Source organism: Meles meles, chromosome 18, assembly GCF_922984935.1.
Source record: "Meles meles chromosome 18, mMelMel3.1 paternal haplotype, whole genome shotgun sequence".
Lineage (NCBI taxonomy): Eukaryota > Metazoa > Chordata > Mammalia > Carnivora > Mustelidae > Meles > Meles meles.
Genome location: NC_060083.1, coordinates 58,389,702 through 58,417,131, shown reverse-complemented (window position 1 = coordinate 58,417,131; position 27,430 = coordinate 58,389,702). Strand labels below are relative to the sequence as shown.

General features: G+C 58.9%; 3 protein-coding genes across 13 annotated transcripts; 1 reads left to right on the top strand and 2 right to left on the bottom strand.

The window, feature by feature from the left end:
• Nucleotides 1-414: 414 nt before the first annotated feature.
• Nucleotides 415-11,274, bottom strand: OTOP3 (otopetrin 3). 8 transcript variants are annotated; one of them, XM_045985350.1, is made up of 9 exons: nt 9,620-11,274; nt 9,304-9,396; nt 8,592-8,767; nt 4,443-4,859; nt 4,215-4,351; nt 3,531-3,589; nt 3,135-3,253; nt 2,175-2,989; nt 415-1,085 (listed from the first exon to the last, which is right to left on the bottom strand). In XM_045985350.1, the coding sequence occupies exons 4-9, from the start codon at nt 4,837-4,839 to the stop codon at nt 915-917; spliced, it is 1,698 nt and encodes a 565-aa protein (XP_045841306.1). In that variant the 5' UTR covers nt 4,840-4,859; nt 8,592-8,767; nt 9,304-9,396; nt 9,620-11,274; the 3' UTR covers nt 415-914. The 8 variants fall into 8 exon arrangements, with proteins under 8 accessions (XP_045841306.1, XP_045841303.1, XP_045841299.1 ...); XM_045985347.1 differs by lacking the exon at nt 9,304-9,396 and adding an exon at nt 5,088-5,281; XM_045985343.1 differs by lacking the exon at nt 8,592-8,767 and having other exon boundaries at nt 415-836; nt 867-1,085; nt 9,304-11,274.
• A 138-nt stretch (nt 11,275-11,412) lies between these two features.
• OTOP2 (otopetrin 2) lies at nt 11,413-19,904 on the bottom strand. 3 transcript variants are annotated; one of them, XM_045985351.1, is made up of 7 exons: nt 19,765-19,904; nt 19,147-19,495; nt 18,418-18,554; nt 17,204-17,262; nt 16,616-16,749; nt 13,767-14,644; nt 11,413-11,649 (listed from the first exon to the last, which is right to left on the bottom strand). In XM_045985351.1, exons 2-7 carry the CDS (start codon nt 19,460-19,462, stop codon nt 11,479-11,481), a joined length of 1,695 nt encoding a protein of 564 aa, XP_045841307.1. In that variant the 5' UTR covers nt 19,463-19,495; nt 19,765-19,904; the 3' UTR covers nt 11,413-11,478. The 3 variants fall into 3 exon arrangements, with proteins under 3 accessions (XP_045841307.1, XP_045841309.1, XP_045841308.1); XM_045985353.1 differs by having other exon boundaries at nt 13,767-14,641; XM_045985352.1 differs by lacking the exon at nt 19,765-19,904 and adding an exon at nt 19,590-19,744.
• Nucleotides 19,905-20,971: 1,067 nt separating this feature from the next.
• On the top strand, nt 20,972-27,132 carry USH1G (USH1 protein network component sans). 2 transcript variants are annotated; one of them, XM_045985354.1, is made up of 3 exons: nt 20,972-21,156; nt 23,336-24,553; nt 25,491-27,132. In XM_045985354.1, exons 1-3 carry the CDS (start codon nt 20,993-20,995, stop codon nt 25,492-25,494), a joined length of 1,386 nt encoding a protein of 461 aa, XP_045841310.1. In that variant the 5' UTR covers nt 20,972-20,992; the 3' UTR covers nt 25,495-27,132. The 2 variants fall into 2 exon arrangements, with proteins under 2 accessions (XP_045841310.1, XP_045841311.1); XM_045985355.1 differs by lacking the exon at nt 25,491-27,132 and having other exon boundaries at nt 23,336-24,557.
• The last annotated feature ends 298 nt before the right edge of the window (nt 27,133-27,430 follow it).

Here is a 27,430-nt window from a genome sequence, read left to right as displayed (position 1 = left end):
TGGGCTGCCCTGCCTGAGCCGCACCCTGGGCCCCACCTGGGGCACAGCCCACTGTTTGCCCTGGGCTCAGAGAGATGCGTGGGCTGTCAGTCCCTGTCCTCTCTACCCGATGGTCCAGAGGATACAGCAGTCACGGGGACCAGATAGCCAGAAGCTGCAGTCCCTGTGGTAAGCCAGTCGCAGTCACCTGGGGCTCTGTGCCAGAGAGAAACCTGCTAGCGAGAGGTGTGGGTGTGGGAGAGCCCCAGCCCCTCTCCTTACCTCCTACCATGAGTCAGACAAGGGAAGGACTGGTTTAAACCCCTCCCGGCTCAGAAAAAGACAGTTCCAGCCCTGAACAGGAGGACCGTCCCTTTCCACCATACTTGGAGTGGCAGCTCTCTCCCCGGGAACAAATGTCACGAAGCCCGAATGTAATCGATCAAACAAACAGGGTTTATGGCAGCAGGAGAGAGCTGTTGAACCCTGCCTGGTAGCTAATTAATGAGCTCATTAGGAGACAGAGTACGTGGGGAAGGAGGGCCAGGGGCGCCTTCGGGGCTGCCAACTTCTGGGATGTCCTGGGCTGAGCTCAGACCAAGCGCCCATCCCACAGAAGGAGGCTGACCCCTGAGCCCGGCTGGGGCAGCACCCCTCCTTGACTCAGGCTGCCCACGGAGTACCCTGGGCTGTACTGACTGTGGTAGTGAGCAAGGGCAAGCATGTCCCAGGCATGGGCATCAGAAGCTCAGTGTCCAGGTCCTGCCCTTGGTCTCGGGCTGCAGACAGTGCCCTCCATCTCAGGGAGGATCTGAGGAGGGGGAGGCTTTGGAGAATCCAGTCTCATCTGGGTGCCCCTTCTCAGAGGCTCTGGGCTACCTTCTCCCCAGCACTGGCACTTTGGAGTTCTGCCGGGGGCTGGTCATTGAGAAGCCTCAGGCCTCCAAGTAGACCTCCACCAGCCCCCCGACAGAGTGCATTCGGTAGAAGACCCCCAGAGGCAGGCCGAAATTGACGATGGTGAACCAGGTCCGGTAGCCATAGAATTCTTGTTCTAGTCCGTTCTCAAACTCCGGGTGTATGCCAAACGCGGGCATCATCCACAGCTGGGGAGGAGAAGAGGGGGTGAGATGGGGAGAGGGCTCTCCGTGCCCCAGGACACTCCACTCGGGGCGGGGGGGGGGCAGGCCCCCACCCTAACATCTCCTCAGTCCTGGGCTTTCAAAGCCAGCCTCCCTCCCACTACCCCCTGCCCCATATCACAGCCACCTCCCTGGCTTGCCAGTCTGAACTCCAGGGGGCCCATGAGGCCCCACTGCCACCCGCCATGTCCCAACCTTCTGAGCCAAGCTGGGCTCCCCTGTGCCCCAACCTCAACCCCCTTCTTCCAGTGTTAACTTTCTCTGCTCCCTCCACCCGGCCTTGTCTTCTGTCCAAATTCTGCCCCTTTCTCAAGGCCCAGACTCAACCTTCACGAGGCCTTCCTTGGCCCCTCGGGCCTGCCCTTCCTGCTCTGAGCTCCTACTGCACGTCTGGGCCAGGTTATGGCATGTGGCCGTGGCTTCACCACCTGAAGAGTTTCCAGCGCAACGCACTTGGGATGTGATGTTCAACATGCCCTCAGACCACCTAAGCCTCAGTTTCCCCACCTGCCAAACAGGTGCCGGGATGGTGCCTAACAGGCCCGCTGCTCGGGGTTAGCGAGTGGCATCAGTGAGATGCCCAGCGGCAGCATGGAGAGGCGGACAAGGGACCTCAGCAGTTACCAAGCAGTTATCCTTAACTCCTTCCACTGGAGAGTTTTTAGAAAACCAGGCACTTGATGATCTCTTCCGTTGACCAAATTCAGGGAACGATCAGTTATTTGGTAATTCCCTAGCAGGTTCCCAAGTGTCTCTCCAGCTAGAGAGTAAACTTAGGGAGGGTGGAAATCTTATGTTTCTTTGTAAAGAGCCCATAGCGTCATGCCTCGCACGTTCACTCATGCTAGGCACCTTGCGGGATGCTGAGGGGACCCTGCTCGCAAGCAGCACGGGGCTAGTTGGCAAGACGCAGGTGTCCTCGACAATACAACGGATAGGCCCATCGCCCTTGCCATAGTCAACGCGCCGGGATTGCGCCTGGCCAGCTCCGCCCCCACGCCGCACGCCCCGCCCCGCCCCGCCCCGCCCCGCCCCCAGCCCCTTCCCACTCACTGTGATGTTGCAGAGGATGAGGAAGAGCGAGATCTCCTTGAGTGCCCGCCGCTTCCAGTTGAGGTGGCTGTAGGAGTGGATGTAGGCCAGCGAGGCCCGCCGCAGGTCCTGGCCCAGCTCTAGCAGGGACCCCCGGCGGGGCGGCTCCGCCTCCCGCTTCCCTGCCGGGTCCTCGGATGCCGTCTCCCAGAGCGGGCGCCGGTGCAGGCCCTCGATGATGAAGAGGTTCTGCGCGATGTGCTGCAGGATCAGCAGCAGCGAGTAGGCCAGGATGAGGCGGTTGAGCAGCTCATGGGGGCGAGTGGCCACGATGGCCACGATGGAAAAGTAGGCGATGCCCATCTGGCCCAGCGCCGCGCCCATGAGCAGCACCACGTCCAGGCTGCGGGTGGGGTTCTTGAGCGTGTCCAGCTCGCGCTCCTCCAGCCCGTGGATGCCCGTGCCCGCCAGGCATGCCAGGCTCATGGCGGGCAGCACGGCTATGTAGAAGGCATAGTAGAGGGTGAAGTACTGGCGCGCAATGGTGGGGCCACTGGCCTCGATCTGGAAGAGCACGAAGACGCACACGCCTGCCACCAGGGCCAGCAGGCCCAGCAGCGGCCCAAAGATGGCCCCGTGCAGGCGGAAGGGAGGGGTGCCGGGGTGAGCGCCCGTGCGGGGCGCCAGGCGGCGGCCGACGTTCTTCCACATGACAAAGAGCACGGCGCAGCAGATGAGGCCGTACTCGGTGCTGAAGGGGTAGAGCATCAAGGAGCCCTTCCGGAAGACCTCACACACGGTGGCATTGAGACAGAGGCAGGTGTTGGTGTCATTGCCTGGGAGGGGGCAGGGTGCGAAGGTGTGATAGTTACTCAGATGGGCCTGGCTCGGAGGAAACCAGCTGCACGGGGAGGGAGTGTAGCGTGTGCGTGCGTGTGTGTGTGTTTGCGTTCGAGGCCGGGAATCACGTCTCCTCCGTACCTGAGAAGTTTTCCATGAGGGCGTTGAGCTCAGCCTTGATCTCGCGGTGCATGGAGTCGTTGGTGACAGCCAGAACCCACAGCAGCAGGTCTGTGGCCAGGGTCAGCATTAGACCACACCTGGAGGAGGGGCCACACTCTGCCCACACGGCCTGGCCCACTCCCTGGGCGCCCCGCCCTCATCCTCACTGCCTCTGGGGTGACCTCTCTTTCCCAAAGCCAGATCCTATTTGACGTAAGGACTACAGGGGAGGCAACCCTAGGAGTCACTTGGGACCCCTTCCCGGACGAACCTGCGGCCCCAGGGACACCATGTCCAAGGAAGTTGTGGGAGCAAGTGCTAGCGGGGGGCTGGGGGAGCCCAGGAGTTGGAGGGAGAGAAAGGACCCCATCTTACCTAGTGAAATTGGTCTGGACCTGAACACAGTCCTTACAGTGTTTCCAGAGCACCCAGGTCTGAAAGAGATGGAGCCTTGAGCCCTGGGCTGGGACCGTCGGGCATGTGCCCCGGTGCCTTGTGTGTATTTACAATGGAAGTGACAGTGAGGAAGTCTGGATTGGAATCCTGGCTCTGCTATTTCCTTGCTGTGTCATCTTGGGCCAGTGGCAAAATATTTCAGAACCTTGGTCCCCTTAGCTCTAAAACGAGGCTACATAAAATCCTATCTCTCTAGGGAATGCCTACTTACTGGGGAGATGGAAAGGATGACGCCAAGAAATGCCTAGCACAATGGCCGGCACGGGACAGGGACTCAGGACCGCGAGCAGTAGTAAGTAGTAAGAAGAACCCCTCACTAAGAGTAGCTCTGTGCACCTGAGTGGGGGTGTGGGGGGTGTAGATCTCATTATATGCAAATATGCACAGGCAGATGTGTTTGTAGGGGTCTGCATTTCAGTGACACGTTGGGTGTGCAGGTACACGTAGGTGTGCGTGGTTGTGGGTACGTGGAGGCAGACATTAGTGGGGGGCTGTGGTATGTGTGTACCCCCACCCCTGAGCCCTGTATTTGCTTGTGTGGCGGTTTCTAGGCGCAGGTCGGGCGTGTGTGCACGCAGTGCGGGGATGGGAGTGGAATGTCACCTGGACGCCGATGAAGATCATCTCGATGACGGGGAAGATGAGTTCCAGCTGCGACTTGCAATGGATGTGGCTCACGTTGTAGCCCACCCGGAAGATGTTGAGGCAGATGGTACAGCTGCCAAAGAGCACCAGGGAGCCTGGCCGGGCCAGGGGGGGCTGCTGAAATCTCCCCGGGACCTGGCTCTCCCTCCCCACCCCTCCCCATCCACCCAGTGGCCCCACACTCACCACGCACCCAGATGGGTCCCGCGTGAGGGTCATGGTGGAGCACGGCGCGCGGGTGGCGGGTGGTGCGGGCGGCAAAGTAGAGGAGCCAGAGGAGGCACAGGGCCTTCAGCGCGGCCAGCAGGATCCACACATCTCCCAGCGTGATGGCCACGTTGTTGAAGATCATGCTGCAGATGAAGGCTCCGCCCAGGAACACCACATTGAGGGCCAGGAGCCCCGAGAAGAGCTGCCCCGCCTTCTGGGCCTGCCTGTCCCTCCGCAGCAGCAGCGAGAAATGCCGCACCAGCCAGGACCGCTGGTGGGGCGAGGTGGGAGCTCCCGTTTTCTCAGCCCCCGCGTCCACTTGGCCCCCCTCGGCCGGGGCTGCTCCAGTCTCCTGTGCTTCCGGGGAGGCCATGGATGGAGCCTGAGAAGTGGCTGGGGAGAAAGGGTCCTGGTGGGCTGCCAGGCTGTCCTGGCTTCATGGAGGGGATTGCTGTGAGACCTAGGGCAAGATACGCAACCTCCCTGGTTGGACAGGGGAAATGACAGCAGCTGCCCTGTTTACTTTACAGGACCTGAGGAGGTTCACACAGACCAGGGCATCTGGAAATTCTTTGTGCTCTAAAGAAACATAGGGGTTATTTTGATTGGCTTGAGGAATACCTCTCTCCCAACGCCCTGCAGAGCTATCCCACTCTCTGCCTCAGAGCCTAATCTTGAGATGGAAAATAACGTCTGTTACGGGAGCCATGGAGACATCGGCATCATGTCTGGACGCTGGACATTTTCCAGGATTGTGACATTGAATCACGAGAAGGCAGCTTGTGTTCCGCTGACGTCTGGGAGGAATCTCCCTTCTTTTTTTAAAAAAAATTTTAAAGATTTTATTTATTTATTTGAAAGAGAGAGCATGAGAGGGGGGAGTGTCTGAAGGAGAAGCAGATTCCCCACTGAGCAGGGAGCCCCATGCGGAACTCCATCCTGAGACTCCAGGATCATGACCTGAGCTGAAGACTCTGAGCCACCCAGGTGCCCCAATCCTGAAGGCAGGGAGCGCAACTAGGTGTCCTCTCTTGTTCTGACTCTGGTTAGTTGGGTAGTGGTTGCTTAGCATGCTGTGTTGAGAAGGATCCTGAGGCCGAGTGTGGCTGTCCTTTGATACCCTATTATGGTTACATATGGGTATAGATAAAATTACTCCTTTTAAAAGGTCTAGAAGACACCCACCAGACTGACAACAGGAGTTTCTTCTGGGGAAGGGAAGAGGGTATTAGGGTTGGGGATGGTTTAACGGTCTAGTTTTTAAAAGCACGTTATTTATCTAATTAAAATTCATTTTAAAGCACATTACGGTTTAGGGGGGAAGTTCTGGGATTGATTTGCAATGTCTGCTATGAACAAGGGACTTAGAAACAGCATGCAGGCTATGCCCCAGACTTGGACAGAATTGACTTCTGTACGCACCATCCCCCCACCCCGACTCCCAGACAACCTATGAATGCTCAGCACAACATGAGGAACACCACTCTTGACTCTGCTCTTTCCCTGGATATCTCCTGCTACTTCCTCACCTTCCTCAAGCTTTCACTCAGACCAATTCTTTGCCATGCCTTTCTTGAACTCAGATACCAGGTCACGGTATTCCTGCAGCTCAGGGCCCCAGCCTGGAGTCCACCACGCTCCCCTGTGGGCCCTTTGGGTACTCATTCCTTGTGGGACTGAAGCCTCACTAGAGAGTGGGGATGCCCTGGGTGCTGTCCTTGTGGGAGGCTTCTCCTCAGCTGACCTGGGAGTCTCTCTCACCATCCCCAGCCACCTCTGGGGCTTTCCTTTGGGGCTGCCACTGCCCTTACACGCTTGGTGCTCTGGGCCCGTGGTTCCAAGTGCTCTCTGTCCCCATCCTCCAGGCTGCAGGAGGCCTGCACTATCTCAGCGAGTGGCGTCTTCCTCCCCACCTCTCCTAGAGTAGCTGGGCACCCTCCTTACCTCTCCCCTCACCCCTCCACCTCTCAGGTCCAAACCTGTTCATTCTAGCCCACGAGTCTCCCTTAGATTTTTCTTTTCTTTTTTTTCCCAAATATTTTATTTATTTATTAGACAGTGAGAGAGGGAACACAAGTAGAGGGAGTGGGAAAGGAATAAGCAGGCTTCCCGCTGAGCATGGAGACCAGTGGGGCTGGATCCCAGGACTCTGGGATCGTGACCTGAGCCAAAGGCAAACATTTAATGACTGAGCCCCCTGGTGTCCCTCCCTTAGATTTTCCCTAACCTCAACCTCTACCCTAGTCCAGGGCCCCCTCCTCTGTCTCCTGGACTGGTCTCCTTATCCACTGTGCCTCTCCCCTACATCAAGCCCAACAAAGGCAACCAATTGCTGTGACTTATTTCAATAAGTCACGCAGAGAAAGACAAATACCACAAGAATTCACTCATATATGGAATTTAAGAAATGAAACAAATCAACAAAGAAAAAAGGAGACACGAGAAATCAGACTCTTAGAGAACAAACTGGTGGTTACGGAGGGGAGGTGGGTGAGTTAAGTAGGTGATGGGAATTAAGAGTATACTTATTGGGACGCCTGGGTGGCTCAGTTGGTTAAGCGGCTGCCTTTGGCTCAGGTCATGATCCTAGCATCCTGGGATCAAGTCCCACATCGGGCTCCTTGCTCAGCAGGGAGCCTGCTTCGCCCACTGCCTCTGCCTGCCGCTCTGTCTGCTTGTGCTCTCTCTCCCTCTCTCTGACTAATAAATAAATAAAATCTTTTAAAAAAAAGAGTATACTTATCGTGCTGAGCACTGGCGAATGTACAGAATTGTTGAATCACTATAGGGGACACCTGAAGCTAATATAACACTGTATGTTCATTATACTTGGATTAAAATAATAAATTAAAAAAAAGGCAAATAGGTGCTCTCAGGATAAAGTCCAAACTACCTTGCATGGCCTGCACAGCCTTTCATAAGGAAACCAGACAGTGCTTGTTTCGTCTGGGCTTGGAGGCTAGCTTCTGTTGGTTGCTTCCTGGTCTTGCCTTGACTTTCCTCTCTAGCCCTGTCCTCGGACCCCATGATTTTGTCCCCCTTTCCCAGGTCTTCCTGTCTTCTTTGCTCCAGTTTTCCCCCTCCCTGTCCAGGCCCTCTGTTACACTCGGGAACCGGCCCCCATATTGATCCAGGCCAGCCAGAGGGCTTCAGGGCTCCACACTTCTTGTGTCTCCTGCCTTCACTTCTGGAGCCTGCTGTTCCTCGGCTTTGCCTGCCACCCTCCACCAATGGCTCTCGCCCATCCTCATCACCTAGCTTAAGCACCTCTCCTAGGAAGCATTCTCTCCCTGCCCAAGCACCTGCTGAGAGTGGGTGTGCACTGTCTGGGGAGGGGCTGTGAGCATGGCTGGCTCCCCTCAAGGCCAGGAGCTCCTCCAGGTAGAAACCAGGTCCTGCTTAACTTGAACCCTCCAAACCTAGCGCAGGTAAGACGCTCTTGCTGACTGACTCTGCCATTTTCTGGGAGAGATTTCAGCACCCAAGACATGGACAGAGACCCTTCTCATTCTATGCTTTCCATCCCAGCCCAGCCCAGGAGACTTTAGAGATGATCTTTATCTTTCCTCCCAGGCTCCCCCGCCTAAATTGAGCAAGCATAAGGCTCATAAGGACAGCTCCCTGCTCTGTTTCTCCCAACTCTGACTGCTCGTTTTCAGCCTTCCCCAGAATCTGTCTCGTTTTCCCAGGGCAGTATCGCCTAATGATTAGGAGCCCAGACTGGGGGCTTCTGGGTGGCTCAGCCAGTTAAGCGGCTGCTTTTGGCTCCAGTAACTAGCACAGGATCCTGGGATCTAGCTTGAGGTTGGGCTGCCTGCTTGTCAGGGAGTCGGCTTCTCCCTCTCTCTCTGCCCCTCCACTCCCCCCTCCCCTCACTTGTCAGCTCTCTTTCTGCTTTCTCTATCAAATAAATAAATAAATAAATAATCTTTAAAATAAAAAAAGAGTCCAGATTCTGGCCCTTACTACCTCTGTGATCTTGGATAAACCCCTTAGACTCTCCGTGCCTCGGTTTCCCCATATGTAAAATGGATGTACAAGTATGGAATAGTACCTGGTACATAGAAGATGCTCAGTAAAGATTTCTTGAATGAATGAACGAAAGACTTAATGCATAATACCTACCTCATAGGGGTTTTCTCAAAATTAAATGATTTAATGCATGTAAATGCACTGAGAGACTGTTAGCTATTTGTACGTTTCCTTCCAGTTCGGCCGAGGTCCTGGAGACGCTGGTAGGGTCGGGATTACTGGTGAATTTCAGGGCGGTTTTGGCTTGGACTGCAGGCCTAGAGGGGACACTGGAGAACAAGATTCCGAGTCCTCTCTCTCCAGGGTCCTCGCCCTATCTTCCCTATCCTCCCCACCCCCAATCCAACCCTCTAACAGTCGCTAGAGGGAGCCCTGAAAGGGGCGAATTCCGTCCGCTGCGGGGTGTGCCAGGGTGGGGCGCGTAGGGGTCTCCTGGAAGAGGGGGAGGGCACCCAGGACTGACAAGGAGGAATCCGCCGCCCTCTGGCACTTCCCTCGACGCGACGCCAGTCCAAGGGAGGGCCGGAACACCAAACTGGTTTGTGGGTCTTGATTAGAGACAGGTGATGAAAGCGGCGCAGCCGTCGGGGCGCGGCGCCTGGCTAGGAGCGCAGGGCCAGCTCCGGAAGAGGCTGCTGAGCGCGGACTGGGAGCTTGGGTCTTTCTCTACGAGCCACTCGAGGGACTGCGGGGCCTGGGGCAGCCGCTACACATATGCCTCAGCCTGGGCGTCCAGGCAGTCCCAACTCCACACCCCTTCACCCAGCCGTCCCGGTTTTTGCTTCTTTCTGGCCTCGGCACCCACCTTTGGCTGTGCGCGCGCAGACCCGCTGGGGTGGGGCGCGCCCTGCTGACTTTTGTGTGCGCTCCATCCACGGAAAGGAGGTGGGGCGCCGAGCTAGAGTTGGGGTAGGGGGCAGAGAAGGGCCGGTTCTCCCGTCGCCAGGGGTTGGTCTCCGCCCACTCATCGCGCCCTCCCTCTCCTATCCCTGTAGCCCCTCGTCTCTGAATCCGGTTTTGGGGGCGGAATAGGTGTGACTGTCAAGGTGGGCTCCCCGGGAATGTCCCGCCAGCAGTCCAAGGGCGCTCCCTGTGCCTAGCCGGGCCGCCGGGAGCCTTACCTGAGGCCTGGCCGGGCGTCGCGGCCGGCTGACCACCGCCTGCGAGCACAGCGCCGATCTTCAGTCCGGTGAGGCCCCCGCGCCCGCACCGATACCCCCGACGCCCTCCCCTCGCGGGACTGCGCAGCCGCTGCTCTGGCTCCTCGGCCCATCGATTTTTCTGTTGACTTAGGGGATCTCATTAATCCTTCGTTAATTACCCCGCCAGGGGCTCCAGCCCGGACCGTGCAGCCAATAGCGAGGCGGCTAGGCGGGGGGGCGGGGCAGGAGGCGGGGCAGGGTCAGGCCTCAGGGTCAGTGGACCTGCGACCTCCCGCCTCCCGGGTGGGGTGGGGTGCAACGTCCTTAAACCGCAGCAAAGGGGTTCCGACCGCACTTTCCTTTGGTGGCCAAGCACGGAGCAGCCTGAGCCCCTCTTCCCCCAGGTCTGGTGTCGTCCTTTTCTGTACCCTCCCAGTACTCGGGAGGGGTGCGGTCTCGCAGCAACCTCGCCACTCCACTCTCTCTCCCTAAATCGAACGTGAACTTGGGGCGGAAGAGACCTCATTCTGACGAGCCAGGAGGCGGGTGGGGGCGGGAAGTCGCCCCCTCTGGTCCTCCTCACTCTTCCCGCAGACCCTGAGACCGGCCCACTTCATTCTGCGGGCAGGGTCCAGGTGCGTTCCTCCTCTCAAGGCCCCAGAGCTCCAGGTGCCGCTGCTCCCATCTCTCCCACCCAGGCCCCCATCCCAGTCCCCACTCCGGCCTGTCCCCCCTTCACCTGACTGTGGCTGGGCACCAATTCTTCCTCTTCTAGTTGGCAAGCCTCCTCTTCAGTCTCTGCCTGGCTTTCTCAGGTTCTCTCCCTGCTAAATTCATCCCGTGCCTTTCCTGGATTAGAAGCCCTAGGGCTTTGCCTGGGGCGGGGGGGGGGGGGGGGGGGGGGGAGGCCCAGGGAGTGGGGGTGGTGGGTAAGAGGAAGCCCCATGCAGTGAGGTTCTGTGCCCCCCCAACACCTCTTCAACTAGAACAGCCCTGTTTGTGTTACAAACTTAGGTTCCTGAAATATTTTATTTAAAGAAAAAGAAGTTCTGCTGTTTGAAAATTATTATTCTTAGTAGAAAGGCTGTGGCTCTCTTTAGCTCTGTGACCTTGGGCAAGTCACTTTACCTCTCTGGGCCCCAGTTTCCTTTGTAAAAAGAGAGGTAACGTGACCTAGTTGGGCTAGGTCAGTCTTTCCTAACTTTTCTTGCTTCATGGAACACATAAACAAATGTATTTGGCCTTTGAGGATAAGGGGAAGAGGAAGAGGGCAGCCTGCGTCTCTGTCCAGCCAGTCCCAGTCACCCAGGTACTTACTAGTCTGTAACCATCTGTAACTCCAATTTGCCTCTCTCACTGAAAAGCTCGAGACCTGAAAATCTCCAGGGTTCCTTCCAGCTCTGAGCCCCAAGATCCTCTCTGGCAATTGTCTCAGATGGGGAGGCTGAGACAAGAAGTAGGGGGCAGGGGGCGAACTGGAGGCGGTTCCAGCTCCAGACAGCAGTCCTGGCCAGGCCACGCAGCTGGGATCAGGGGTGGGGCCAGAGCCGCAGACACTTGCTGATCTTGCCTGGTCTTGGCTACTCTAGGGAGAGGTCCCTCCCCCCCCCCAACTCCATGCTGCAGACTCTGCTGGGGTGAGTGGGTATGTCCTGATCGTGATGTAAAAACTCATCCTGGAAAAATAACTTTGGTGCAAATTCTACCCTGGGGCGGGGGTGGGGGACAGGTGGTAATGTGGCACAGTGACTGCCAGCCTGGGGTTCTTTCCTGCGGGGGGGGGTGTCTCTGAGTGGGCACATGAGCCGAGCCCCACCGCTACGTGTCTCTCAGGGGCTTCAGGACAACACGTAGACCTCCAGCAGGCTGGAGACAGCGTGCATGCGGTAGAAGATGCCGAAGGGCAGACAGATATTGACGATGGCCGCCCAGAGGGAGTAGCCGTAGAAGTCGACCTCCACGGTGTTGCTGAAGTGAGGGCGGGCTCCGAAGGCAGGCATGATCCACAGCTGTGGTGAGAGAGGGAGGCGTCAGGACCTGGCCCGGACTGGCCACTTGCAGGTCATTGCTGTGGACTTAGCTGGGGGAGGGGGAGACAGGATGGGGGTCCCAGCCCTCTAGTTTGTTGGACGGCAAGGGCTGGGGGCTGGTGAGTGGGGAACCTCAGGACCTTGGGCAGGGTTTGGCACTCACTAAGGAGCTCAGAAAATGGGCCCAACAGAACTTGCCCACCCCCAGGCTGGGGCTCCCTCTGGGATCGCTTCCCCTACCCTGTTCTTATGGCTCATTTGTCAGATGGGGAGGAGGAGAAGATAGATGATGTGAGAATTTGGCATAAATGCCTAAATCAGCGGCTCGCTCCTGGACAGATGTGTGCAGGGCGGTGGGAGAATCAGGCAGGCCCAGGGCAGGGGTGTCAGGATCCAGCCAGAAGTGAACTCCACCCCCACCCTCCATAAGCTCCGTTCTGCAGCTCTGCTCCTTTCCCAGGTCTGGGAGGATGTTAACGATGGAAGCCTGCTTCATCTTTCGCGGGAGCTCAGACGGTCCAGGTGTGGGGTATGAAGCAAGCAACAATGGCTTCCAGGGCAGTCTCCCCCCCCGCCACCCGCCTTCCCAACCCTAGCTGACTGTCCTTGAGCACGCGTGGCTCCTTTTGGAGACTGTTTCTGTCCTCTGAAATGGAGTCAGAGATGATGCTCCTAGAGTTGAATCAGGAGCATATACCCTGAGCAAAACATCCAGAAGGTGGCTCCTAGCCTGCAGGAGGGGGCCCTGGGTGGGGGTGGGGGAGGTGAGGGCAGGGCCAGGCAGGGATGGGGGGGTGGGGGAGGGAGGGCAGGGGAGGCTCCCAGGCTGGCCCAAGATTTAAGGAAGTTTTGAGCTTTATTGCTTCTACTGGAGGGTCAGAGACTGGTGATCACCTTTTTTTTCTTTCTTTTTTCTTTTTAAAACCGATTACCTGCAGGCTGGGCAGTATTCACAGTGGGAACACACTAAAAACGCACCCAGGTCAGGGTCGCTGGTGCCCTGGTGGACTCCCTCTGCAGACATGCTCTCCATCGGGACAGACCCACATTAAGGGTGTTTGTTTGGGGGCGCCTGGGCGGCTCAGTGGGTTAAAGCCTCTGCCTTTGGCTCAGGTCATGATCCTGGGGTCTTGGGATCGAGCTCCACATCGGGCTCTCTGCTCAGCGGGGAGCCTGCTTCCCTTCCTCACTCTCTGCCTGCCTCTCTGCCTACTTGTGATCTCTGTCTGTCAAATAAATAAATAAAATCTTTTTTAAAAAGGGTGTTTGTTTGTATGTTGGGGATATTTTTCTGTTGGACGTTGTAGCTGAAAGGGCCATTTTTATACTTAGTGAAACTTCAGCACAGCTGCTCTTTATTTGGGATATGCTCACATGGGTACATGTTTGCATACTAGAAATTTCTCCCCTGAGGATTTTATCCACACTGGAGCGTTTCTCTATTGGGCTGTAGCCGCAGGAGGGGTATTCTTTTACTGGGGTGTGTGTCTTCATGGGGAGTGTTTCTGCCCTGGGGTGAGGTCTGCTGCTGACAGTTTCTCTTAGGAAGCGGTTCTGCTGAATTAGCCGGGACGGGGCACTGTCGCGAATGCCCTGCCCCCCCTTCGCCGGCCCTTCCAGGCCAGCCCTCTGCTGCCCTCGAAGAGAGCGCTCACACTTAGGCTGGTCTCTGCTACTTCCTGCTGCTGCTCCAATTATTCTGAGAAGTGGGCTGGTCACAAGTTCCCAGGAGCAGTCACACCTTCCACCTAGGGGTGAGGGCACCCTCCCTCTACATCACTTCACAGCTCCCTCTCACTTCCGCCCAGCCCCCATGTCAGCATTCCCTGGGACCCCTCCCGTTCCATCTGCAGCCTAGATGCCAGAAGGCTGGGATTTCATTCTCTCTCTGTGCCCTGGGATGCTGTTTGCCCAGGGACTTCGTCTGACCCTCTCAGAACCTGCTTCTCTCCTAGAGAGCTGTAGGCTTCTCCAGTGGGCTGGGGGCAAGACAGAGAAGGGCACGTGAATGAGCCTGAAAGAGAATCCTTCCTTGGCCTTCTCTTCCCCCCAGCCCCTTCCCATCTCCCCCTGCCCCGCGACCGCCAGTTACTCACGATGACATTGCAGAGCAGGAGAAACAGAGAAATGTCCTTCAGGCACCGGCGTCTCCAGTGGCCCCTGGGGGCCAAGATGATGGCCACTGCTTCCTGAGGGCCCACTGGGTTGGTGCCAACAAGCCTAGGAGTGGGTGGGCAGCCAGGCAAGGTGTGGAGGGCATCCAGGTTGGCAAAGGTAAGACCATGGCAGGGCTCCTTGGGGGTGGTGTCATGGGGCTCAGCCCCGGGCGGTCCCCGGTGGAGGCTCTCGATGATGAACACATTCTGGAAGGTGTGCTGGGCAATCATGAGTAGAGCATGGGCTAGGTTGAGCGCCCCCAGCAGGTCCCGGGGTGTGCCCACCACCACGGCTACGATAGAGTAGTAGGAGATAGCGTACTGGCCCAGGGCGGCACCCATCAGCAACGCCACATCCAGGGTCCGGGTGGGGTTCTTATGGTGATCCATGGCCCGGCGATCAAAACGGTAGATGACCGAGCCGCTCAGGCTGACCAAGGTCATGAGCCCCAGACAGATGATGTTGAAGCTGTAGTAGATGACCAGGGCCTGCTGCAGGCGGCCCCCCTCTGCGCTCACTTGGACCTCGTAGATGATGAAGACGGCCAGCCCCACCACGAAGAGCATCAGGCCCAGGATCGGGCCGGCGAAAAGGGTCTCCCGGAAAAGGCTGACCCGGGAAGGGGTGTGGCCGTGGCCGTGGGTGGAGGAGGCCAGCAGCCTGCCCACATTCTTCCACATGACGTACAGCATGGTGGACGCGAACAGGCTGTACTCAATGTTGAAGGGGTACAGGTAGAAGTAGCCCTGTTGGAAGATCTGGCAGATGGCCGTGTTGCAGGAACAGTCTCCTCCCACCGAGCTGCCCGCACGCTCCGCTGTGGGGAGAGAGGCACAGAGCTGGACCGCCTTCCCGCCTTCCTGGGGCAGCGCTTCTCCCCTGCATCTGTGACCTCCATCCCTGTGGAATCACCGTCTGCCCTATTCACCTCCGTATCCCGAAATGCCTGCACGGGGCCCAGCACGCGCCTTCATTCCATGAATATTTACTAAGCACCTACTATGTGCCAGAGACTGGGACGCATCAGTAAACAGTCAGTGCTCAATCAACAAAAATCGGAACTGCAGATTCTGCCTGCCGCATCCCATTCTGTTCCTGCAGGTAGACATTTCCAATCCTTCCCAACCAGTAATCACCCCTGGATCTCCAAGACAGGCAAGGTTCTGTTCCTGATAGATGGTGGCCCTCTTGGGAACCCCAAGCATTCAAGCTTCCTTGCAGCTCTCCCCGGCATCTGCCTCAGCCCAGAGTGTGAGCTGCTTTGGGCAGGTGTCTCCCGTGACCTCCCATCATTTTGGTTTGTAGCCCACGCACAGGAATCTTGTCCTGTGTCCGGAATGTGCTCGATAGAATGCCTTGGAACTTGGCAAACATGTCTTTGGATTCCCAGAACTATTCCCACTGGTTTTGCCGATGCAGAAACTGAGGCTCACCGAGGTAAGGTGGCTTGTAATGGCAGAGTTATTGACCCGACTCCTAGCGCCGGGGCAGCTACCTTCCTAGGAGGCCTCTCCGCACCCCGGGGCCCCAGCATGTTAAGTTGGCCACCTCTCTGGGTTGTCTTTTTGGTTTTGCTTTGTTTTAGAAAGAGAGAGCGAGCAAGTATGCATGTGTGCAGGGAGAGGAGCAGAGAAAGAGGGAGAGAGAGAATCTTAAGCAGGCTCCACACTCACCCAACTCAGAGCCTGATGCAGGGCTCAGTCTCATGACCCTGAGATCATGACCTGAGCCAAAAATCAAGAGTCAGACACTTAACCAACTGAGCCACCCAGGTACCCCCTCTGGGTTGGTTTTAACCATCCTCAGGAACCCTCTGTATGTACAAGGTGGTCCTTTATCAGTCCTGCTGGGCTGGGGTCTTCTGCTCTATGCTTTCTGTTCCTGGACCCTTCCATACCGAGAGTATGTGTGTCTTCAGGCAAAATCCAGATGGACTTGGTCATCTGGTCTAGTTGGTGGGGGAGGGGGGCCCTACAGAAGTCCAGAGAACTAGGACCAGGGGGCCTGTGGATCCTATTCTTGCTCAGTATATCATATTGGTTCAAAGCAAAGATGGATCTCAACACGAGTTCTCCCAATTTCAAGCTCTATTTAACCTTTTATGCCTTAGTTTCTGTATCTATAAAATGGGAATACTAACAGTACTCATCTCTGGGCTCAGTGGGTTAAGCCTCTGACTCTTGATCTCGGCTCAGGTCATGGTCTCAGGGTTGTGAGATTGAGCCCTACACCAAGCTCTGGGCTCAGTGAAGAGTCTCTTCCTCCCTCTGCACCCTACCTCTCCTGCTCTCTCTTAAAAAAAAAACAAAAAAAAAAAAACAAAACCTAGTACCCATCTCATGGGGAAGTTGTGAGGGTTAAGTACAGTAGAGTGTTTAGGACACTTAGCACCACACGTGACATATCACTAAAGTGTCACTGTTGTCATTGTGATTATTATTTCTACCTCCTCCTTGACACACTCTGTCCCATGCGTCCACTATCGAGCTATTCTGCCTCCCTTCCCCCTCCCCTGGGGGTGATCATTTTGATCACCCTCATCCTTTCATTCTGGAGCCCAAATCCGTTCCTCAGTGGGATGGAGACCTGAACAGTGTGGCCAAGGCTGCATCCTCCAGAAAGAGATGTCCCCGACACCTCCCTCCGCAGTCACCTACACCCACCCTTCTTCAGAGGTGGAGCCTGGAGCAGGGGGAGGCTCTCCTCTCTCATGGGGGCAAGGGAGATGAGCACCCAGCCAAAAGCCTGGAAGTCCCTGCACCGGGTTTAATCTGGGATGGATACTCACGGTCAAGGGCGAGGCGAAGGTGGCTGGTGTTGCTGTGGGAACTGTCATAGGAGTGGGTCTGGTGCACGGACTCGTCCACTACAGCTGCCATCCAGATGGCCAGGTTTGTGGTGAGGGTGAACATGAGACCGCACCTGTTTGGGAAGGGGGAGCGGAGAGGCCAGTGAGAGGCTGGTCCTTCGTGGGTCCCTGGGGGCACGGAAAGCTGGGGAGCTATACTGGGAGATGACGTTGGGAAGCAAGAAAGCAGGGTGAACAGAGCAGCTGAGTTTGGAAGGAACACTTAGTCTGGCCAGGATGCCACCCAGGAGAGGGTCAGGGGATGTCCAGGGGCTCAGGCCACTGCCGCTCCCTCTCCTAGAGGAAAGCACATACAGTACACTGTATAACCCACGTCACGAAAACACACAGGTATGAGTGTGTGGGCACACCCACACACAACACAGCACAGACTGGTGAAATCGGCTGACAGAGCAAGGGGGCCTTGGCTGAAACCCCACCCGGGGTGCAGAAAGAGGACCCGGGCCCCAGGTTGGAAAGCTCATCCCCAGGGGAGCGCGGATATTGAGCTGTGGGGCCAGCACTCACCGGGTCAGATCCAGATGGACGTGAATACAGTCTTTCGAGGAGACCCAGAGAAAGTAAGTCTGTGTTGAGAGAGAGTGGGGGTGGTCATTGACTCGGGAGTGCCTGCGTCCAAACCCAGCAGTATGTTCCCTCCTCCTCAAGAGCCCCCATACTAACCTACCAAGTTTATCTTAGCTTTACAAAACGAATAAGGAACTTTCTCTCTTTCTATGGAACAATTTGTATAAAATAGTTCTGTTCTTTCAGAATTTGCAAAATGTTACCTGTAAACTCTTGGTGTTTGTTTGTTGTTACTGTTGTTTTCAGGTAGAGTTTGACCGTCTAGTTACTTATTCCTGGGAGTGAGGCCAGTCTGAGGCTGGGTCTTGTCCAAGGTGTAGAGAGTCTCTGATGGTTTCTCGCCTCCCCTTGGCAACATCCCCTGCCCCATTCCCATCCTTTGTTGTCCTGCAACCCTCCCGTAGTTACCAACAAATCCTTGTCATGGTATTTGTTGATGTGGGGGCATCTGTATTTTTGCCCTACCTGCGTATTCTTCAAACCCATGAACTGAAAAAGTGTAACACTATCGTAAGTACCAAAGTCATAAACGTGTGGAATTGTGGAAATCGACACAGCAGGGCTGATGTTTCAGGAGAGGGAACCCTACATGTGGTATTCTGGTCGTGGTGCAGGGATGAGATCCGTTCCGGTCCCATGTAAGATCAGTCCTGCCTCAGCTCAATCGGGAGATCGTTCAGAGTGTTGTGTGTGCAACAAATAAAAATACATATCCTTGAACTTATCTGAAAAATCCCAGGTACAGGGTACCCTATTTCCTGAACAGATATAGAACCTATGGGCAGTAGCTGAGGCCAAACCTTCCATGCCCACCCCAGGACCCTGGGCTGAGACTGATGCCCTCTACAGGCACCCAGGGAGGGCGAACCAGGTTCTAGGAGACATGGCAGCTACCCCAGCTCAGGCATCCTAGATGTTAATACCGGCACTGCTTGGGTTGAAATGAAAATCGCAGGGACCCCAAGGAGGAGCTCACATCTGGATATGACTTCATTACAAAGTGCTTCCAGATTTATGGAGTCATGTGATACACGCTACAGTCCTATCCCCGCCTTACTTGATTGCTCAGGGTAGAAGGGGCTAGAGAGATCTCCAGACCTCACGCCAGGTGTTGGCTCCTTTCCACCACACTCAAGAACACTCCTCCCACCCACCTGGACGATGACAAACACAGCCTGGGTGAGAGGGTGCAGGATCTTGATGGCCGACTGGCACTCAAAGAAACTGGAGTAGTAGCCAGTCTTGAAGACATCCATGACAAGAGTGCAGATCCCAAACAGCACCAGCCCACCTGGGAATGAGGGGTGGGGTGGGGGGTCAGAGAGGATGGTTTGTAGACCTGAGGAGGAATGACTAGATGGGCAGTTGGTGGGGGGGGGGGGTGTGGTGGGATGGATGGAGAGTTGGAGAGTTGGATGATGGGTGGACGGTTAGGTGGGTGGGTGAACGGATGTACTGACAGTGAATGGATGGATGGAGAGTGAGTACAGGATTGAGTGAGTGGATGGATGGATGGATGGAAGCCCTGTCTCTTTGGGGCTGCTTGGATTGGGGGAAGAACGGCCCTCAGTGGGCTTTTTCAATTGCAGCTGTCATCTGTCCTCAGTTCTCCGTCTAAGGCTGTCCCATGACCACCCCTTTTCAGTCTTTAGGAAGAGCAAAGAAGTCCCTCTCCATCCCTCACGTCATTCTTCTTCCAAGGCTATTTCCCTTCCTCTTCTCTTTTAGCCGCAGCCTCTCTCATCTTCAGCCACATCTGGCCCCCTGGGAATTTCTCAGCCCCCTACCTTGACGCGCGCTCCACAATTCCTCGGACAGTCCCAGGCTCTGGCTCCTCTCCTGCCCCCCCACTTCCTCCCGCCCCAGCCCGCCCTCCCTGGCACCTCGGAGCCAGATGGGGCCGGCGTGCGCGTCCCGGTAGGGGACGGCGTTGGGGCAGCGCACGGTCCGCAGGAGGTAGAAGAGGATCCAGAGGGAGGCGAGCAGCATCATGGTGGTGAGCAGCGCGAACACGTCGGTGTCATACACCGCTACCTTGTTGAAGGCGCCGCCGCTGATGAGCGTGCAGGCGAGGAGCAGCACGTTCACGGCCAGCAGCACGGACAGAAGGCGGCCGCCCTTCTTCCACACCTCGCGGGAGCCTGCCCGTGGCTCGGCCGGCGGGCTCTCCTTGGGGCCCGGGGCCGACTCCTCCGACATGGCAGGGGCGACTGGGGGAGGCTGGACGGGTCACTGTGGAGGAAGAGCGGACAGGACCCCAGGTCAACCCCGAGGGCTCTCCCTCCCCCACCTTATCCCTAGATTTAGGAACCGAGAAGTTCCTCACCCGGAGGGTGGGGGTTGCGGGTGGTGGAGGAAGCGCTGGGGAAAGGGAAGAGAAAAGCCGACGCTTCGGGTCTCTCGCTCGACGACGGAGGGAAGGAGAAGCGGCGGCAGCCCCGTCGGACCCCGACCAACGCCCCCACTCCCGCGTCCGTCCACCGTCTGGTCCGGGCACCCACCTGGCCGGGCCGGGAGACGGCGCTGAGCAGGGGGTCAGGGGGCGGCGAGCGTCTCCTCTCTCCCACACCGGGCTGGACGGGCGCTTTATACCGGGGAGGGCAGGGTGATTTACAGCCGCGGGAGCTCAGCTCCATAAATCTCTCAGTCCCGCTCACATGATCCATCTTTTCCCCGAGCTGAATTTAGGGAACAGAGAGCGGGAGCAAGATAAGGTAAGATTTATATTTACCCGTTAACGGGCGCCCCCTCCCGCGCCGTCCCGTCACCTTGGCGCGGCCAGGCTTGGGCGCAGCCCTGCACTGCGGCACCCAGAGGGCACCCCGCCCCCGGCGCCCACCGCGCCCTCGCGCCCCGCAGTCCGCGCCGTCCAGAGCCCCGAGGGCTGCTGCTCGATAGGCTCCCCGGGGCCCGCGGGCACCCCGACACCCTCCCAGACGCGGCGCACCCTATACCTTCGTGCTCCTCTGGTGCTGCCCGAGGATCGCGACCCCAGTGCCCGTTTCCCCGACACCCTCACAGAGACCGAAGTTCCTTCTCCCTCTATCCCTCCCGGCAGCCTTCTGCTCCGCTGGAAGCCGCGAGGTCGGGCTTGGGGAGAAGTTCTCCGGCCGCGCCGAGTCCGCGTCCAGTCTTCGAGCGCCCCCTGCTGGGCCGCGGCTCGCCGACCCCGCGCGCGCCAGGGGCCGCCGGGACTGCCGGGGCGAGGGGGAGCTACTCGCTGTCTGGGCGTCAGTCCTCCTACCCGTCCCAAGCCTCCGTCCTAGGGATCCTGACTGCCCGCAGACACCCCTCCTCAGCGCTGGGCCCCTTCCTTCGACGGTGAAGACCTCGGGAGCCGCAGGGACAGACACCCCCTCCCCCACTGTCCCCAGACCGGGCCTCATGGGGCGGGGCGCTGGGGTCACCACTTTTGGAGCGAGGGCAGGGCCTCGCGTGGGTCACCCCTGTGCGCTGGAGCAGGGTGTTTAGGACCCAGGGGCAACCCGGGGGCGGCTCCCTGGGCAGCGGGAGATCCTTCCCCCCTCCCACCCGGGGCGAGCGGCTCAGATGTCGGAGTAGCGGCGGCTCTGGCGCTCCGCAACCTCCGTCTGCGGCAGCGGGGGCTGGCGGCCCCGGCCCCTGCTCGGCCCCCTCCCCCAACCCCATGCCTCAGCCCTAACCCCGCCGCCCTCCCCCGCGGGGGGCATTTCCCCGCGCCCCCTGCCCACCCTGTCCAAGCCAGGCGCCATGAACGACCAGTACCACCGGGCGGCCCGGGACGGCTACCTGGAGCTCCTCAAAGAGGCCACCAGGAAGGAGCTGAACGCCCCCGATGAGGATGGCATGACTCCCACTCTCTGGGCTGCCTACCATGGCAACCTGGAATCGCTGCGTGTCATCGTGAGCCGAGGGTGAGTACCCAGCCTGTCCCTGCCTAAGCCCCCCAGTGGAGGGGAAAGAGAGCCTTCAGGTCCCTCCGGCCCCCTGAGACACACTCCCCAAGACTCCAACCTATCTTCCCCCTCTGTCCTCTGAGCTGCCCTCTTCTCTACCCCGCTGACCCTCAGGTGGGACCCTGGAGCCTGGCACTGGTGGGCGGGGGCACAACTTGAGGTATGGGACACTTGTGACCCGGATGTGGCGCTAGGAGCGGAGGGACTGGGTTGGGGGGCCCATGATTATGGGAGGGGCCGAAGAGCGAGGGGAAGGTGGAAGAGGTCTCCTGGGTGGGCAGCACGGGAAGAAAGGGGGGGGGGGCACAGACAGTGCGAGGAGAGGCTCGTTAGTGTCCACTCCCCAGCCTGCGGTCCAAGGGGCTCTCCCACCCAGAGCTGCCCCTCCCCGCAGGCTGGGGCTCACACGCTCATTCTTGGGATTTATGGGCGCTGTCCGCAGCACCAAATGTCAGTGGGTTCAGCAGCCTCATTAACTCCCTCTGTGCCCCTCTGCTCAGAGCAGGCTCCCTCTCCCTCCTTCAGGAGTTGTCTGGGGGGAGCAGTGGGCCTAGACTCCAGGCCTCAGGGCCAGGAAAGGGGTTTGAAGGTAGCAATGAAGGACTTCAGGGTCCAGGGCCACTGACGTGGGCTCCTGGGTCTAAATGACCCTGTGGACAACTTGGCCAGCCTCCGCAGTTTTATACAGAGAGGTCACCTGGTTGAACCGGACACCTGGGCAGCCTGGGCAGGGAAAAGGAGTGGAAGCCATTCCCCAAGAAGACATGCCCCAGGAGGGTTCACAGGAACATCTTAGGCCCTGGGAAATCACGGTGGAGGGAAAGGGGCCCAGCTGGTCTTAGTGCCAGATGCTGGCCTGTGGCCTGAGCATGTGGTGGGTGGGGAACCCCTTTGCCCTCCCTCTGATGCCACTTCCCAGTCCAGCAGCAGGTGGGAGCAGCCCTTAAGACCAGGCTGCTGAGCCACGTTCTGAGAAGGCCAGACTGGCCCCTTCCCACACCAAGAGAGCACACAGCGGTCCTGCCATACTGCCCCCCATCAGAGAGGTCCACCGGAGTGGGGGAAAGAGTGCCTTCCTGGTACACCAAGTCCCCCAGCTCCTACAGAGAGCAAAGGCCGGTACTGGATGGGGTGTGGGCCAGATGCCAAGCAGCTCCTTGCCACATCGTCCTGCAGGACTTGGCGACCAATAGGGGAAGTGAGGAGGAGCTTGTGGGGGGAGCTGTTGAGACAAGGGGTGATTCTTCCTCCAGCTCTGCGGGATGGGCTCGTGGCCTCATTAGTGTGAGGCAGAGGTACTGAGCCAGGCCTCTGTGGGAGGGGAGAGCTTGGAGGAGCCCGCTGGAGCATGCCCAAGGGGGCACAATCTGGTGTGGAGGGTGTTGGAGGGTGCTGGGGGGGGGTCCCCTGGGCAGGCACAAGCCAGCCTGCCTGACAAGGCTCCCAAAGATGGGGCAGCCCCGCGGAAGGAAGGGCAGCTGGGCCTCGGTTGCAGACTTGCCTGCTCCTCCTCTTTGGTCCTGGCTGCCCCCACGCTCCCCTCCCAGCCCAGGCCAAGACCCGACACCTGCTCTCACACGCAGCCTTGCCAGGCCTGGCCCTGCTCCCTGCAGACATGGCCGTGCCCGCCGACACGCAGGCACACACCCTTACGCACACTCACCCAGGGCGCAGGCTCCGCACCCACCACTCTCTTGTGCCCTCTCTTAGGGTCACCCCTACACCCGCAGCCACACTCACCACCACGCCTCCCTAGAGACCCAGACTCGGCCCTGGCCCACCACCTCTCTGGGACAGCTCCCCGCTGGGCTCCATGAATAATTCACTCCTTTCTCTCTGGGCATCAAATATTTATCCCCTGAGATTCCCAGCCATCAGTTCTCTTGGGGAAGGCCCCGCCCTGGCCCCGCCTTTTCTGTCGCCCCGCCCCCTGCTGGTCTGGGGCCATTTCCGCCTTCATCGCCCTCCACAAACCCACCCCCCCCGCCCCGCCCCCAGGTCCGTCTGGCGTCTCCTGGAGTCAGAGGAGACATCTCCGGCCCTGGGGTCCCGCTGGGGTGCCCATGCTTCGCGCCCCTGCAGCCAGAGCCCGAAACTGTGTTGGCTCATCACCCCTCCCTGCGTGTGCTTCCTGCAGGGGTGACCCAGACAAGTGCGACATCTGGGGCAACACGCCCCTGCACCTGGCAGCTTCCAATGGCCACCTGCACTGCCTCTCCTTCCTGGTGTCCTTCGGGGCCAACATCTGGTGCCTGGACAACGACTACCACACGCCGCTGGACATGGCCGCCATGAAGGGCCACATGGAGTGCGTGCGCTACCTGGACTCCATCGCGGCCAAGCAGAGCAGCCTCAACCCCAAGCTGGTGGGCAAGCTGAAGGACAAGGCCTTCCGCGAGGCCGAGCGGCGCATCCGCGAGTGCGCCAAGATGCAGCGCAAGCATCACGAGCGCATGGAGCGGCGCTACCGGCGCGAGCTGGCCGAGCGCTCGGACGCGCTCAGCTTCTCCAGCCTCACGTCCAGCACCCTGAGCCGCCGGCTGCAGCACCTGGCGCTGGGCAGCCAGCTGCCCTACTCGCAGGCCACGCTGCATGGCACGGCCAGGGGCAAGGCCAAGATCCAGCGGAAGCTGGAGCGGCGCAAGCAGGGCGGCGAGGGCACCTTCAAGATCTCCGAGGACGGCCGCAAGAGCGTGCGCTCGCTCTCGGGCCTGCAGCTGGGCAGCGACGTGATGTTCGTGCGCCAGGGCACCTACGCCAACCCCAAGGAGTGGGGCCGCTCCCCGCTCCGGGACATGTTCCTCTCCGACGAGGACAGCGTCTCCCGTGCCACGCTGGCGGCCGAGCCGGCCCACTCGGAGGTCAGCACCGACTCAGGCCACGACTCCCTGTTTACCCGCCCCGGCCTGGGCACCATGGTGTTCCGCAGGAACTACTTGAGCAGCGGGCTGCACGGGCTGGGCCGCGAGGACGCGGCGCTGGACGGCGGGGGCGCCCCGCGAGGTCGGCTGCAGAGCTCCCCCAGCCTGGACGACGACAGCCTGGGCAGTGCCAACAGCCTGCAGGACCGCAGCTGCGGGGAGGAGCTGCCCTGGGACGAGCTGGACTTGGGCCTGGATGAGGACCTGGAGCCCGAGACGAGCCCGCTGGAGACCTTCTTGGCTTCCCTGCACATGGAGGACTTCGCCTCCCTCCTGCGGCAGGAGAAGATTGACCTCGAGGCCTTGATGCTGTGCTCCGACCTTGACCTCCGCAGCATCAGCGTCCCCCTGGGGCCCCGCAAGAAGATTCTGGGGGCCGTGAGGAGGAGGAGGCAGGCGCTGGAACGCCCGCCGGCCCTGGAGGACACGGAGTTGTGAGTGCCCCAGCTTTGGGGACCTGGGGAGATAGGAGCCTGGAAGGCCTTAGGGAGTTGTGGGGCAGGGTGGGGTAGGGCGTGGGGAGGATCTGCCTTTCCAGGAGTGTGTGTATGTGTGTGGGGGGGGGTGTAATACCCTATTTCCTAAAATCCAAGCCTTCATCAAAGACAAGAGGTCACAGTTAATTTGTTTGCCCCCAATTCTGAAAAAGAAGCTGCCAATTTAATGAGCACTGGAGGCCTTCTTATCCCAGCTAATGTAAACGGCTCCTTGATTTTGGAGATATCAGAGTGCCCCCAAAATGGGTGTCTTTGTGGACGCCAAACAGTAAGTAGTCAGAGTCCTCACAGCCAGGACGTTTTGAGCCCTCCCCTCCACCGGGTGCTAGAGATGGCCCTCCACATGTCCTCTCACTGAGTCCTCCCCAGCTCCCATGTGCGGGGGCTGCGTCGCCCCATTTTCCAGGACAGCAAGTGGAGGCTCAGAGAGTTCCAGCAGCTCACCCCAAGGTCCTGCTGCTGCCTGGTGCAGAGCCTGGGCTTGACCCCTGGTCTGTGTGGCTCCAGAGCCTTGTGACTCCCATGGGAGGAGAGCCGTCACGTTCAAAAGCAATCAGAGGGAGCTCAGGTCTGCTACCACACTGGTGGTCTGGTTCTCCCCCGACCCCTTTGTCGTGGCATCCCACAAGCCCAGCAAATGCTGCCGCCTCCTTTTGGTGTCTATGGCCTTTACCCTGCACAGCTGGGCAGGCGTGGGTGTGGGGAGGCAGGCTGGTTTAGAGTTCCGGGGATGGGGAAGACACCCCCTGGCCAAGGGCCCCATCCCAGACCATTAGCCTGTCAGGAGAGGACTGCTTGACCGAAAGACTGGTGTTGGTTTAACATGGTCCTGAAGGCCCTTACCTGAAGTCTGTTTCTGTGTCTTTCTCTGCAGGTAACAGGAGGCTCCTCTCCAGACCAAAATGAAATAATTGCAAGTTGCCACAACCCACCGTGGGGCCATGAAGTCCTCACAGTCGCCAGCCCTGAAGCCACCCCCTCCTCCCGGGAGCAAAGGCCATGTGGTCTTCTCCTTTGAAAGCCTGTCCACACTCCACAGCAGACGTGTAGCCTGGAGCTACCAGCAAGGGGTCCCAGAGCCCTTGAGCCTCCCCCATCTGAACGGCTCCAAGGACGTGTGGATTTGTGGGAGGCCAGCCCCAGAGGAAGGGGGGTGCTGGAGCCCCAGGGAATAGATGACAGGCTTGTTAGAGCTGAATGGGAGTGTGAGGAGTCCTCTCTCCCCACCCCTCCTCCAAAGGTCCTGTTGCTGTGTTCAGGCTGGAGACTTGCTCACTTCCTCCATTTTTGTGAAGGGAAGAGTTTGGGCTGGCTCCCCTCCCCCCCACACCCTAGAGGGGAGGTTCCTGGCTAGACTCTTCAGCCAAATGCCCTGACTTTAGTCCCCACCCCGTCCCAATCACAGCCAGCCCCCTTCTCCTTCTCCTGCTGGCCATGCGGGGGAGCTGGAGTGCCAGGCCGGGGTGGGGGGGACGGGGGTGCCTAGCATCCTTCCCAGCTTGTGGTGGGACCCAGCCTGACTCTGTCCTCCTCACACTGCCCTCCTCCCCCCTGCCTCCAGCCTGGGCCCTCCAGGGACCCCAGAGGGTCAGGGCAGTAGATACAAGGTGCTAGAGCAGTGAGCTGCGGTATTAGGGCCTGTAGGCCTGGTGGGCGAGCTCTGGGTTGGAGGGCGGCAGCCGCCAACTGCCTCCGAGTCTCCCAGGCCAGAGACAGGCGGAGACTGGGCACGTCTGGGTGTCTGGCCTCTTGGGGGCCAGTCACACGCTATGGACAGGGAAAGAGCCTGAGGATGTGGCTGATCTAAGCTGCTGGCTGTCCCCGGGTCCCCAGGACTCTGTGCATGTGTGTCTGTGTTGAGGGCTGGTTGGTGGATTTGCCTCCTGGTGGGGAGGCAGCCGGGCGGCTGCGCGGTTCTGCGTGCGCCGTGTGTCAGTGGGAGCTCAGCATGCGTCCCTCTCTGTGACGGCGGTGAGACCAGGGGAACGGCCAGCCCCAGGGGGTCCTCAGGCAGGTGTCCTTGCTTTTCCAATCAGACTGAGGTCACGGCTGTGGGAGAGGTACTCGGGGGGGGCCCCCGGTGTGCCCCTCATGCTTTCAGCAGCGGATCCCGGTTCCTGACCCTCAGCTTGGGAAGCAGCTCCCACTGGGAGCACTGCCACAGCCCCCGTCTCTCTCCTGGGCCCCCTTGACTGGGCCAGGGGACTAGAGAACCCCCAGAAAATGCCACAGGCCTCCCTCTGGTGCGTCTGGTCTGCCCAGAGCGGGGCCCATGGCGGAAGCGGTTTCTGTTCCCACACTGCAGGCTTGGCTGCCTGCCACCGCATCCTGAGCCCACCCCAGTCCTTTTCCCTGTTCTCTTGGCCTGGGCCTGGGGCTGCCCCCAAGTGCCGACTCGACTTCCTCAGAGCCCCAGCCCTTTCTCTTCTGGCCCCTGTCTGTGTCCTGGCCTCAGCCTCCTCCTAGTTCTCCCAGTGCTGGGGTGGGACAGGCTCTGGGATTCCCACTGCCCTACAAAGTACCCCTCCCGCAAGCTCATTACAACTTTTGTAGAAAATGTTCTGTATCGTCACGCCTGTGTCTCATTCTTTAATCACTTGGGGGTGGGAGCGGGAGAAGGTCTTTTTGTATCTGAGAAGATTTGGTCCTTGTGGACCCCTGGAGGGGGGAGTCTAGGGATGGGTGGTTGGGCTCCCCCCCCATGCATCCCTGCAGGGCCTTCCCTCATCCCTGGACCCTTCATCCTGCTCTCTCTGGCCCAGAATTTGGAGCTTTGGTAGAGAGAGTGTTCAGAAGAACCGGGATGGATGGTCT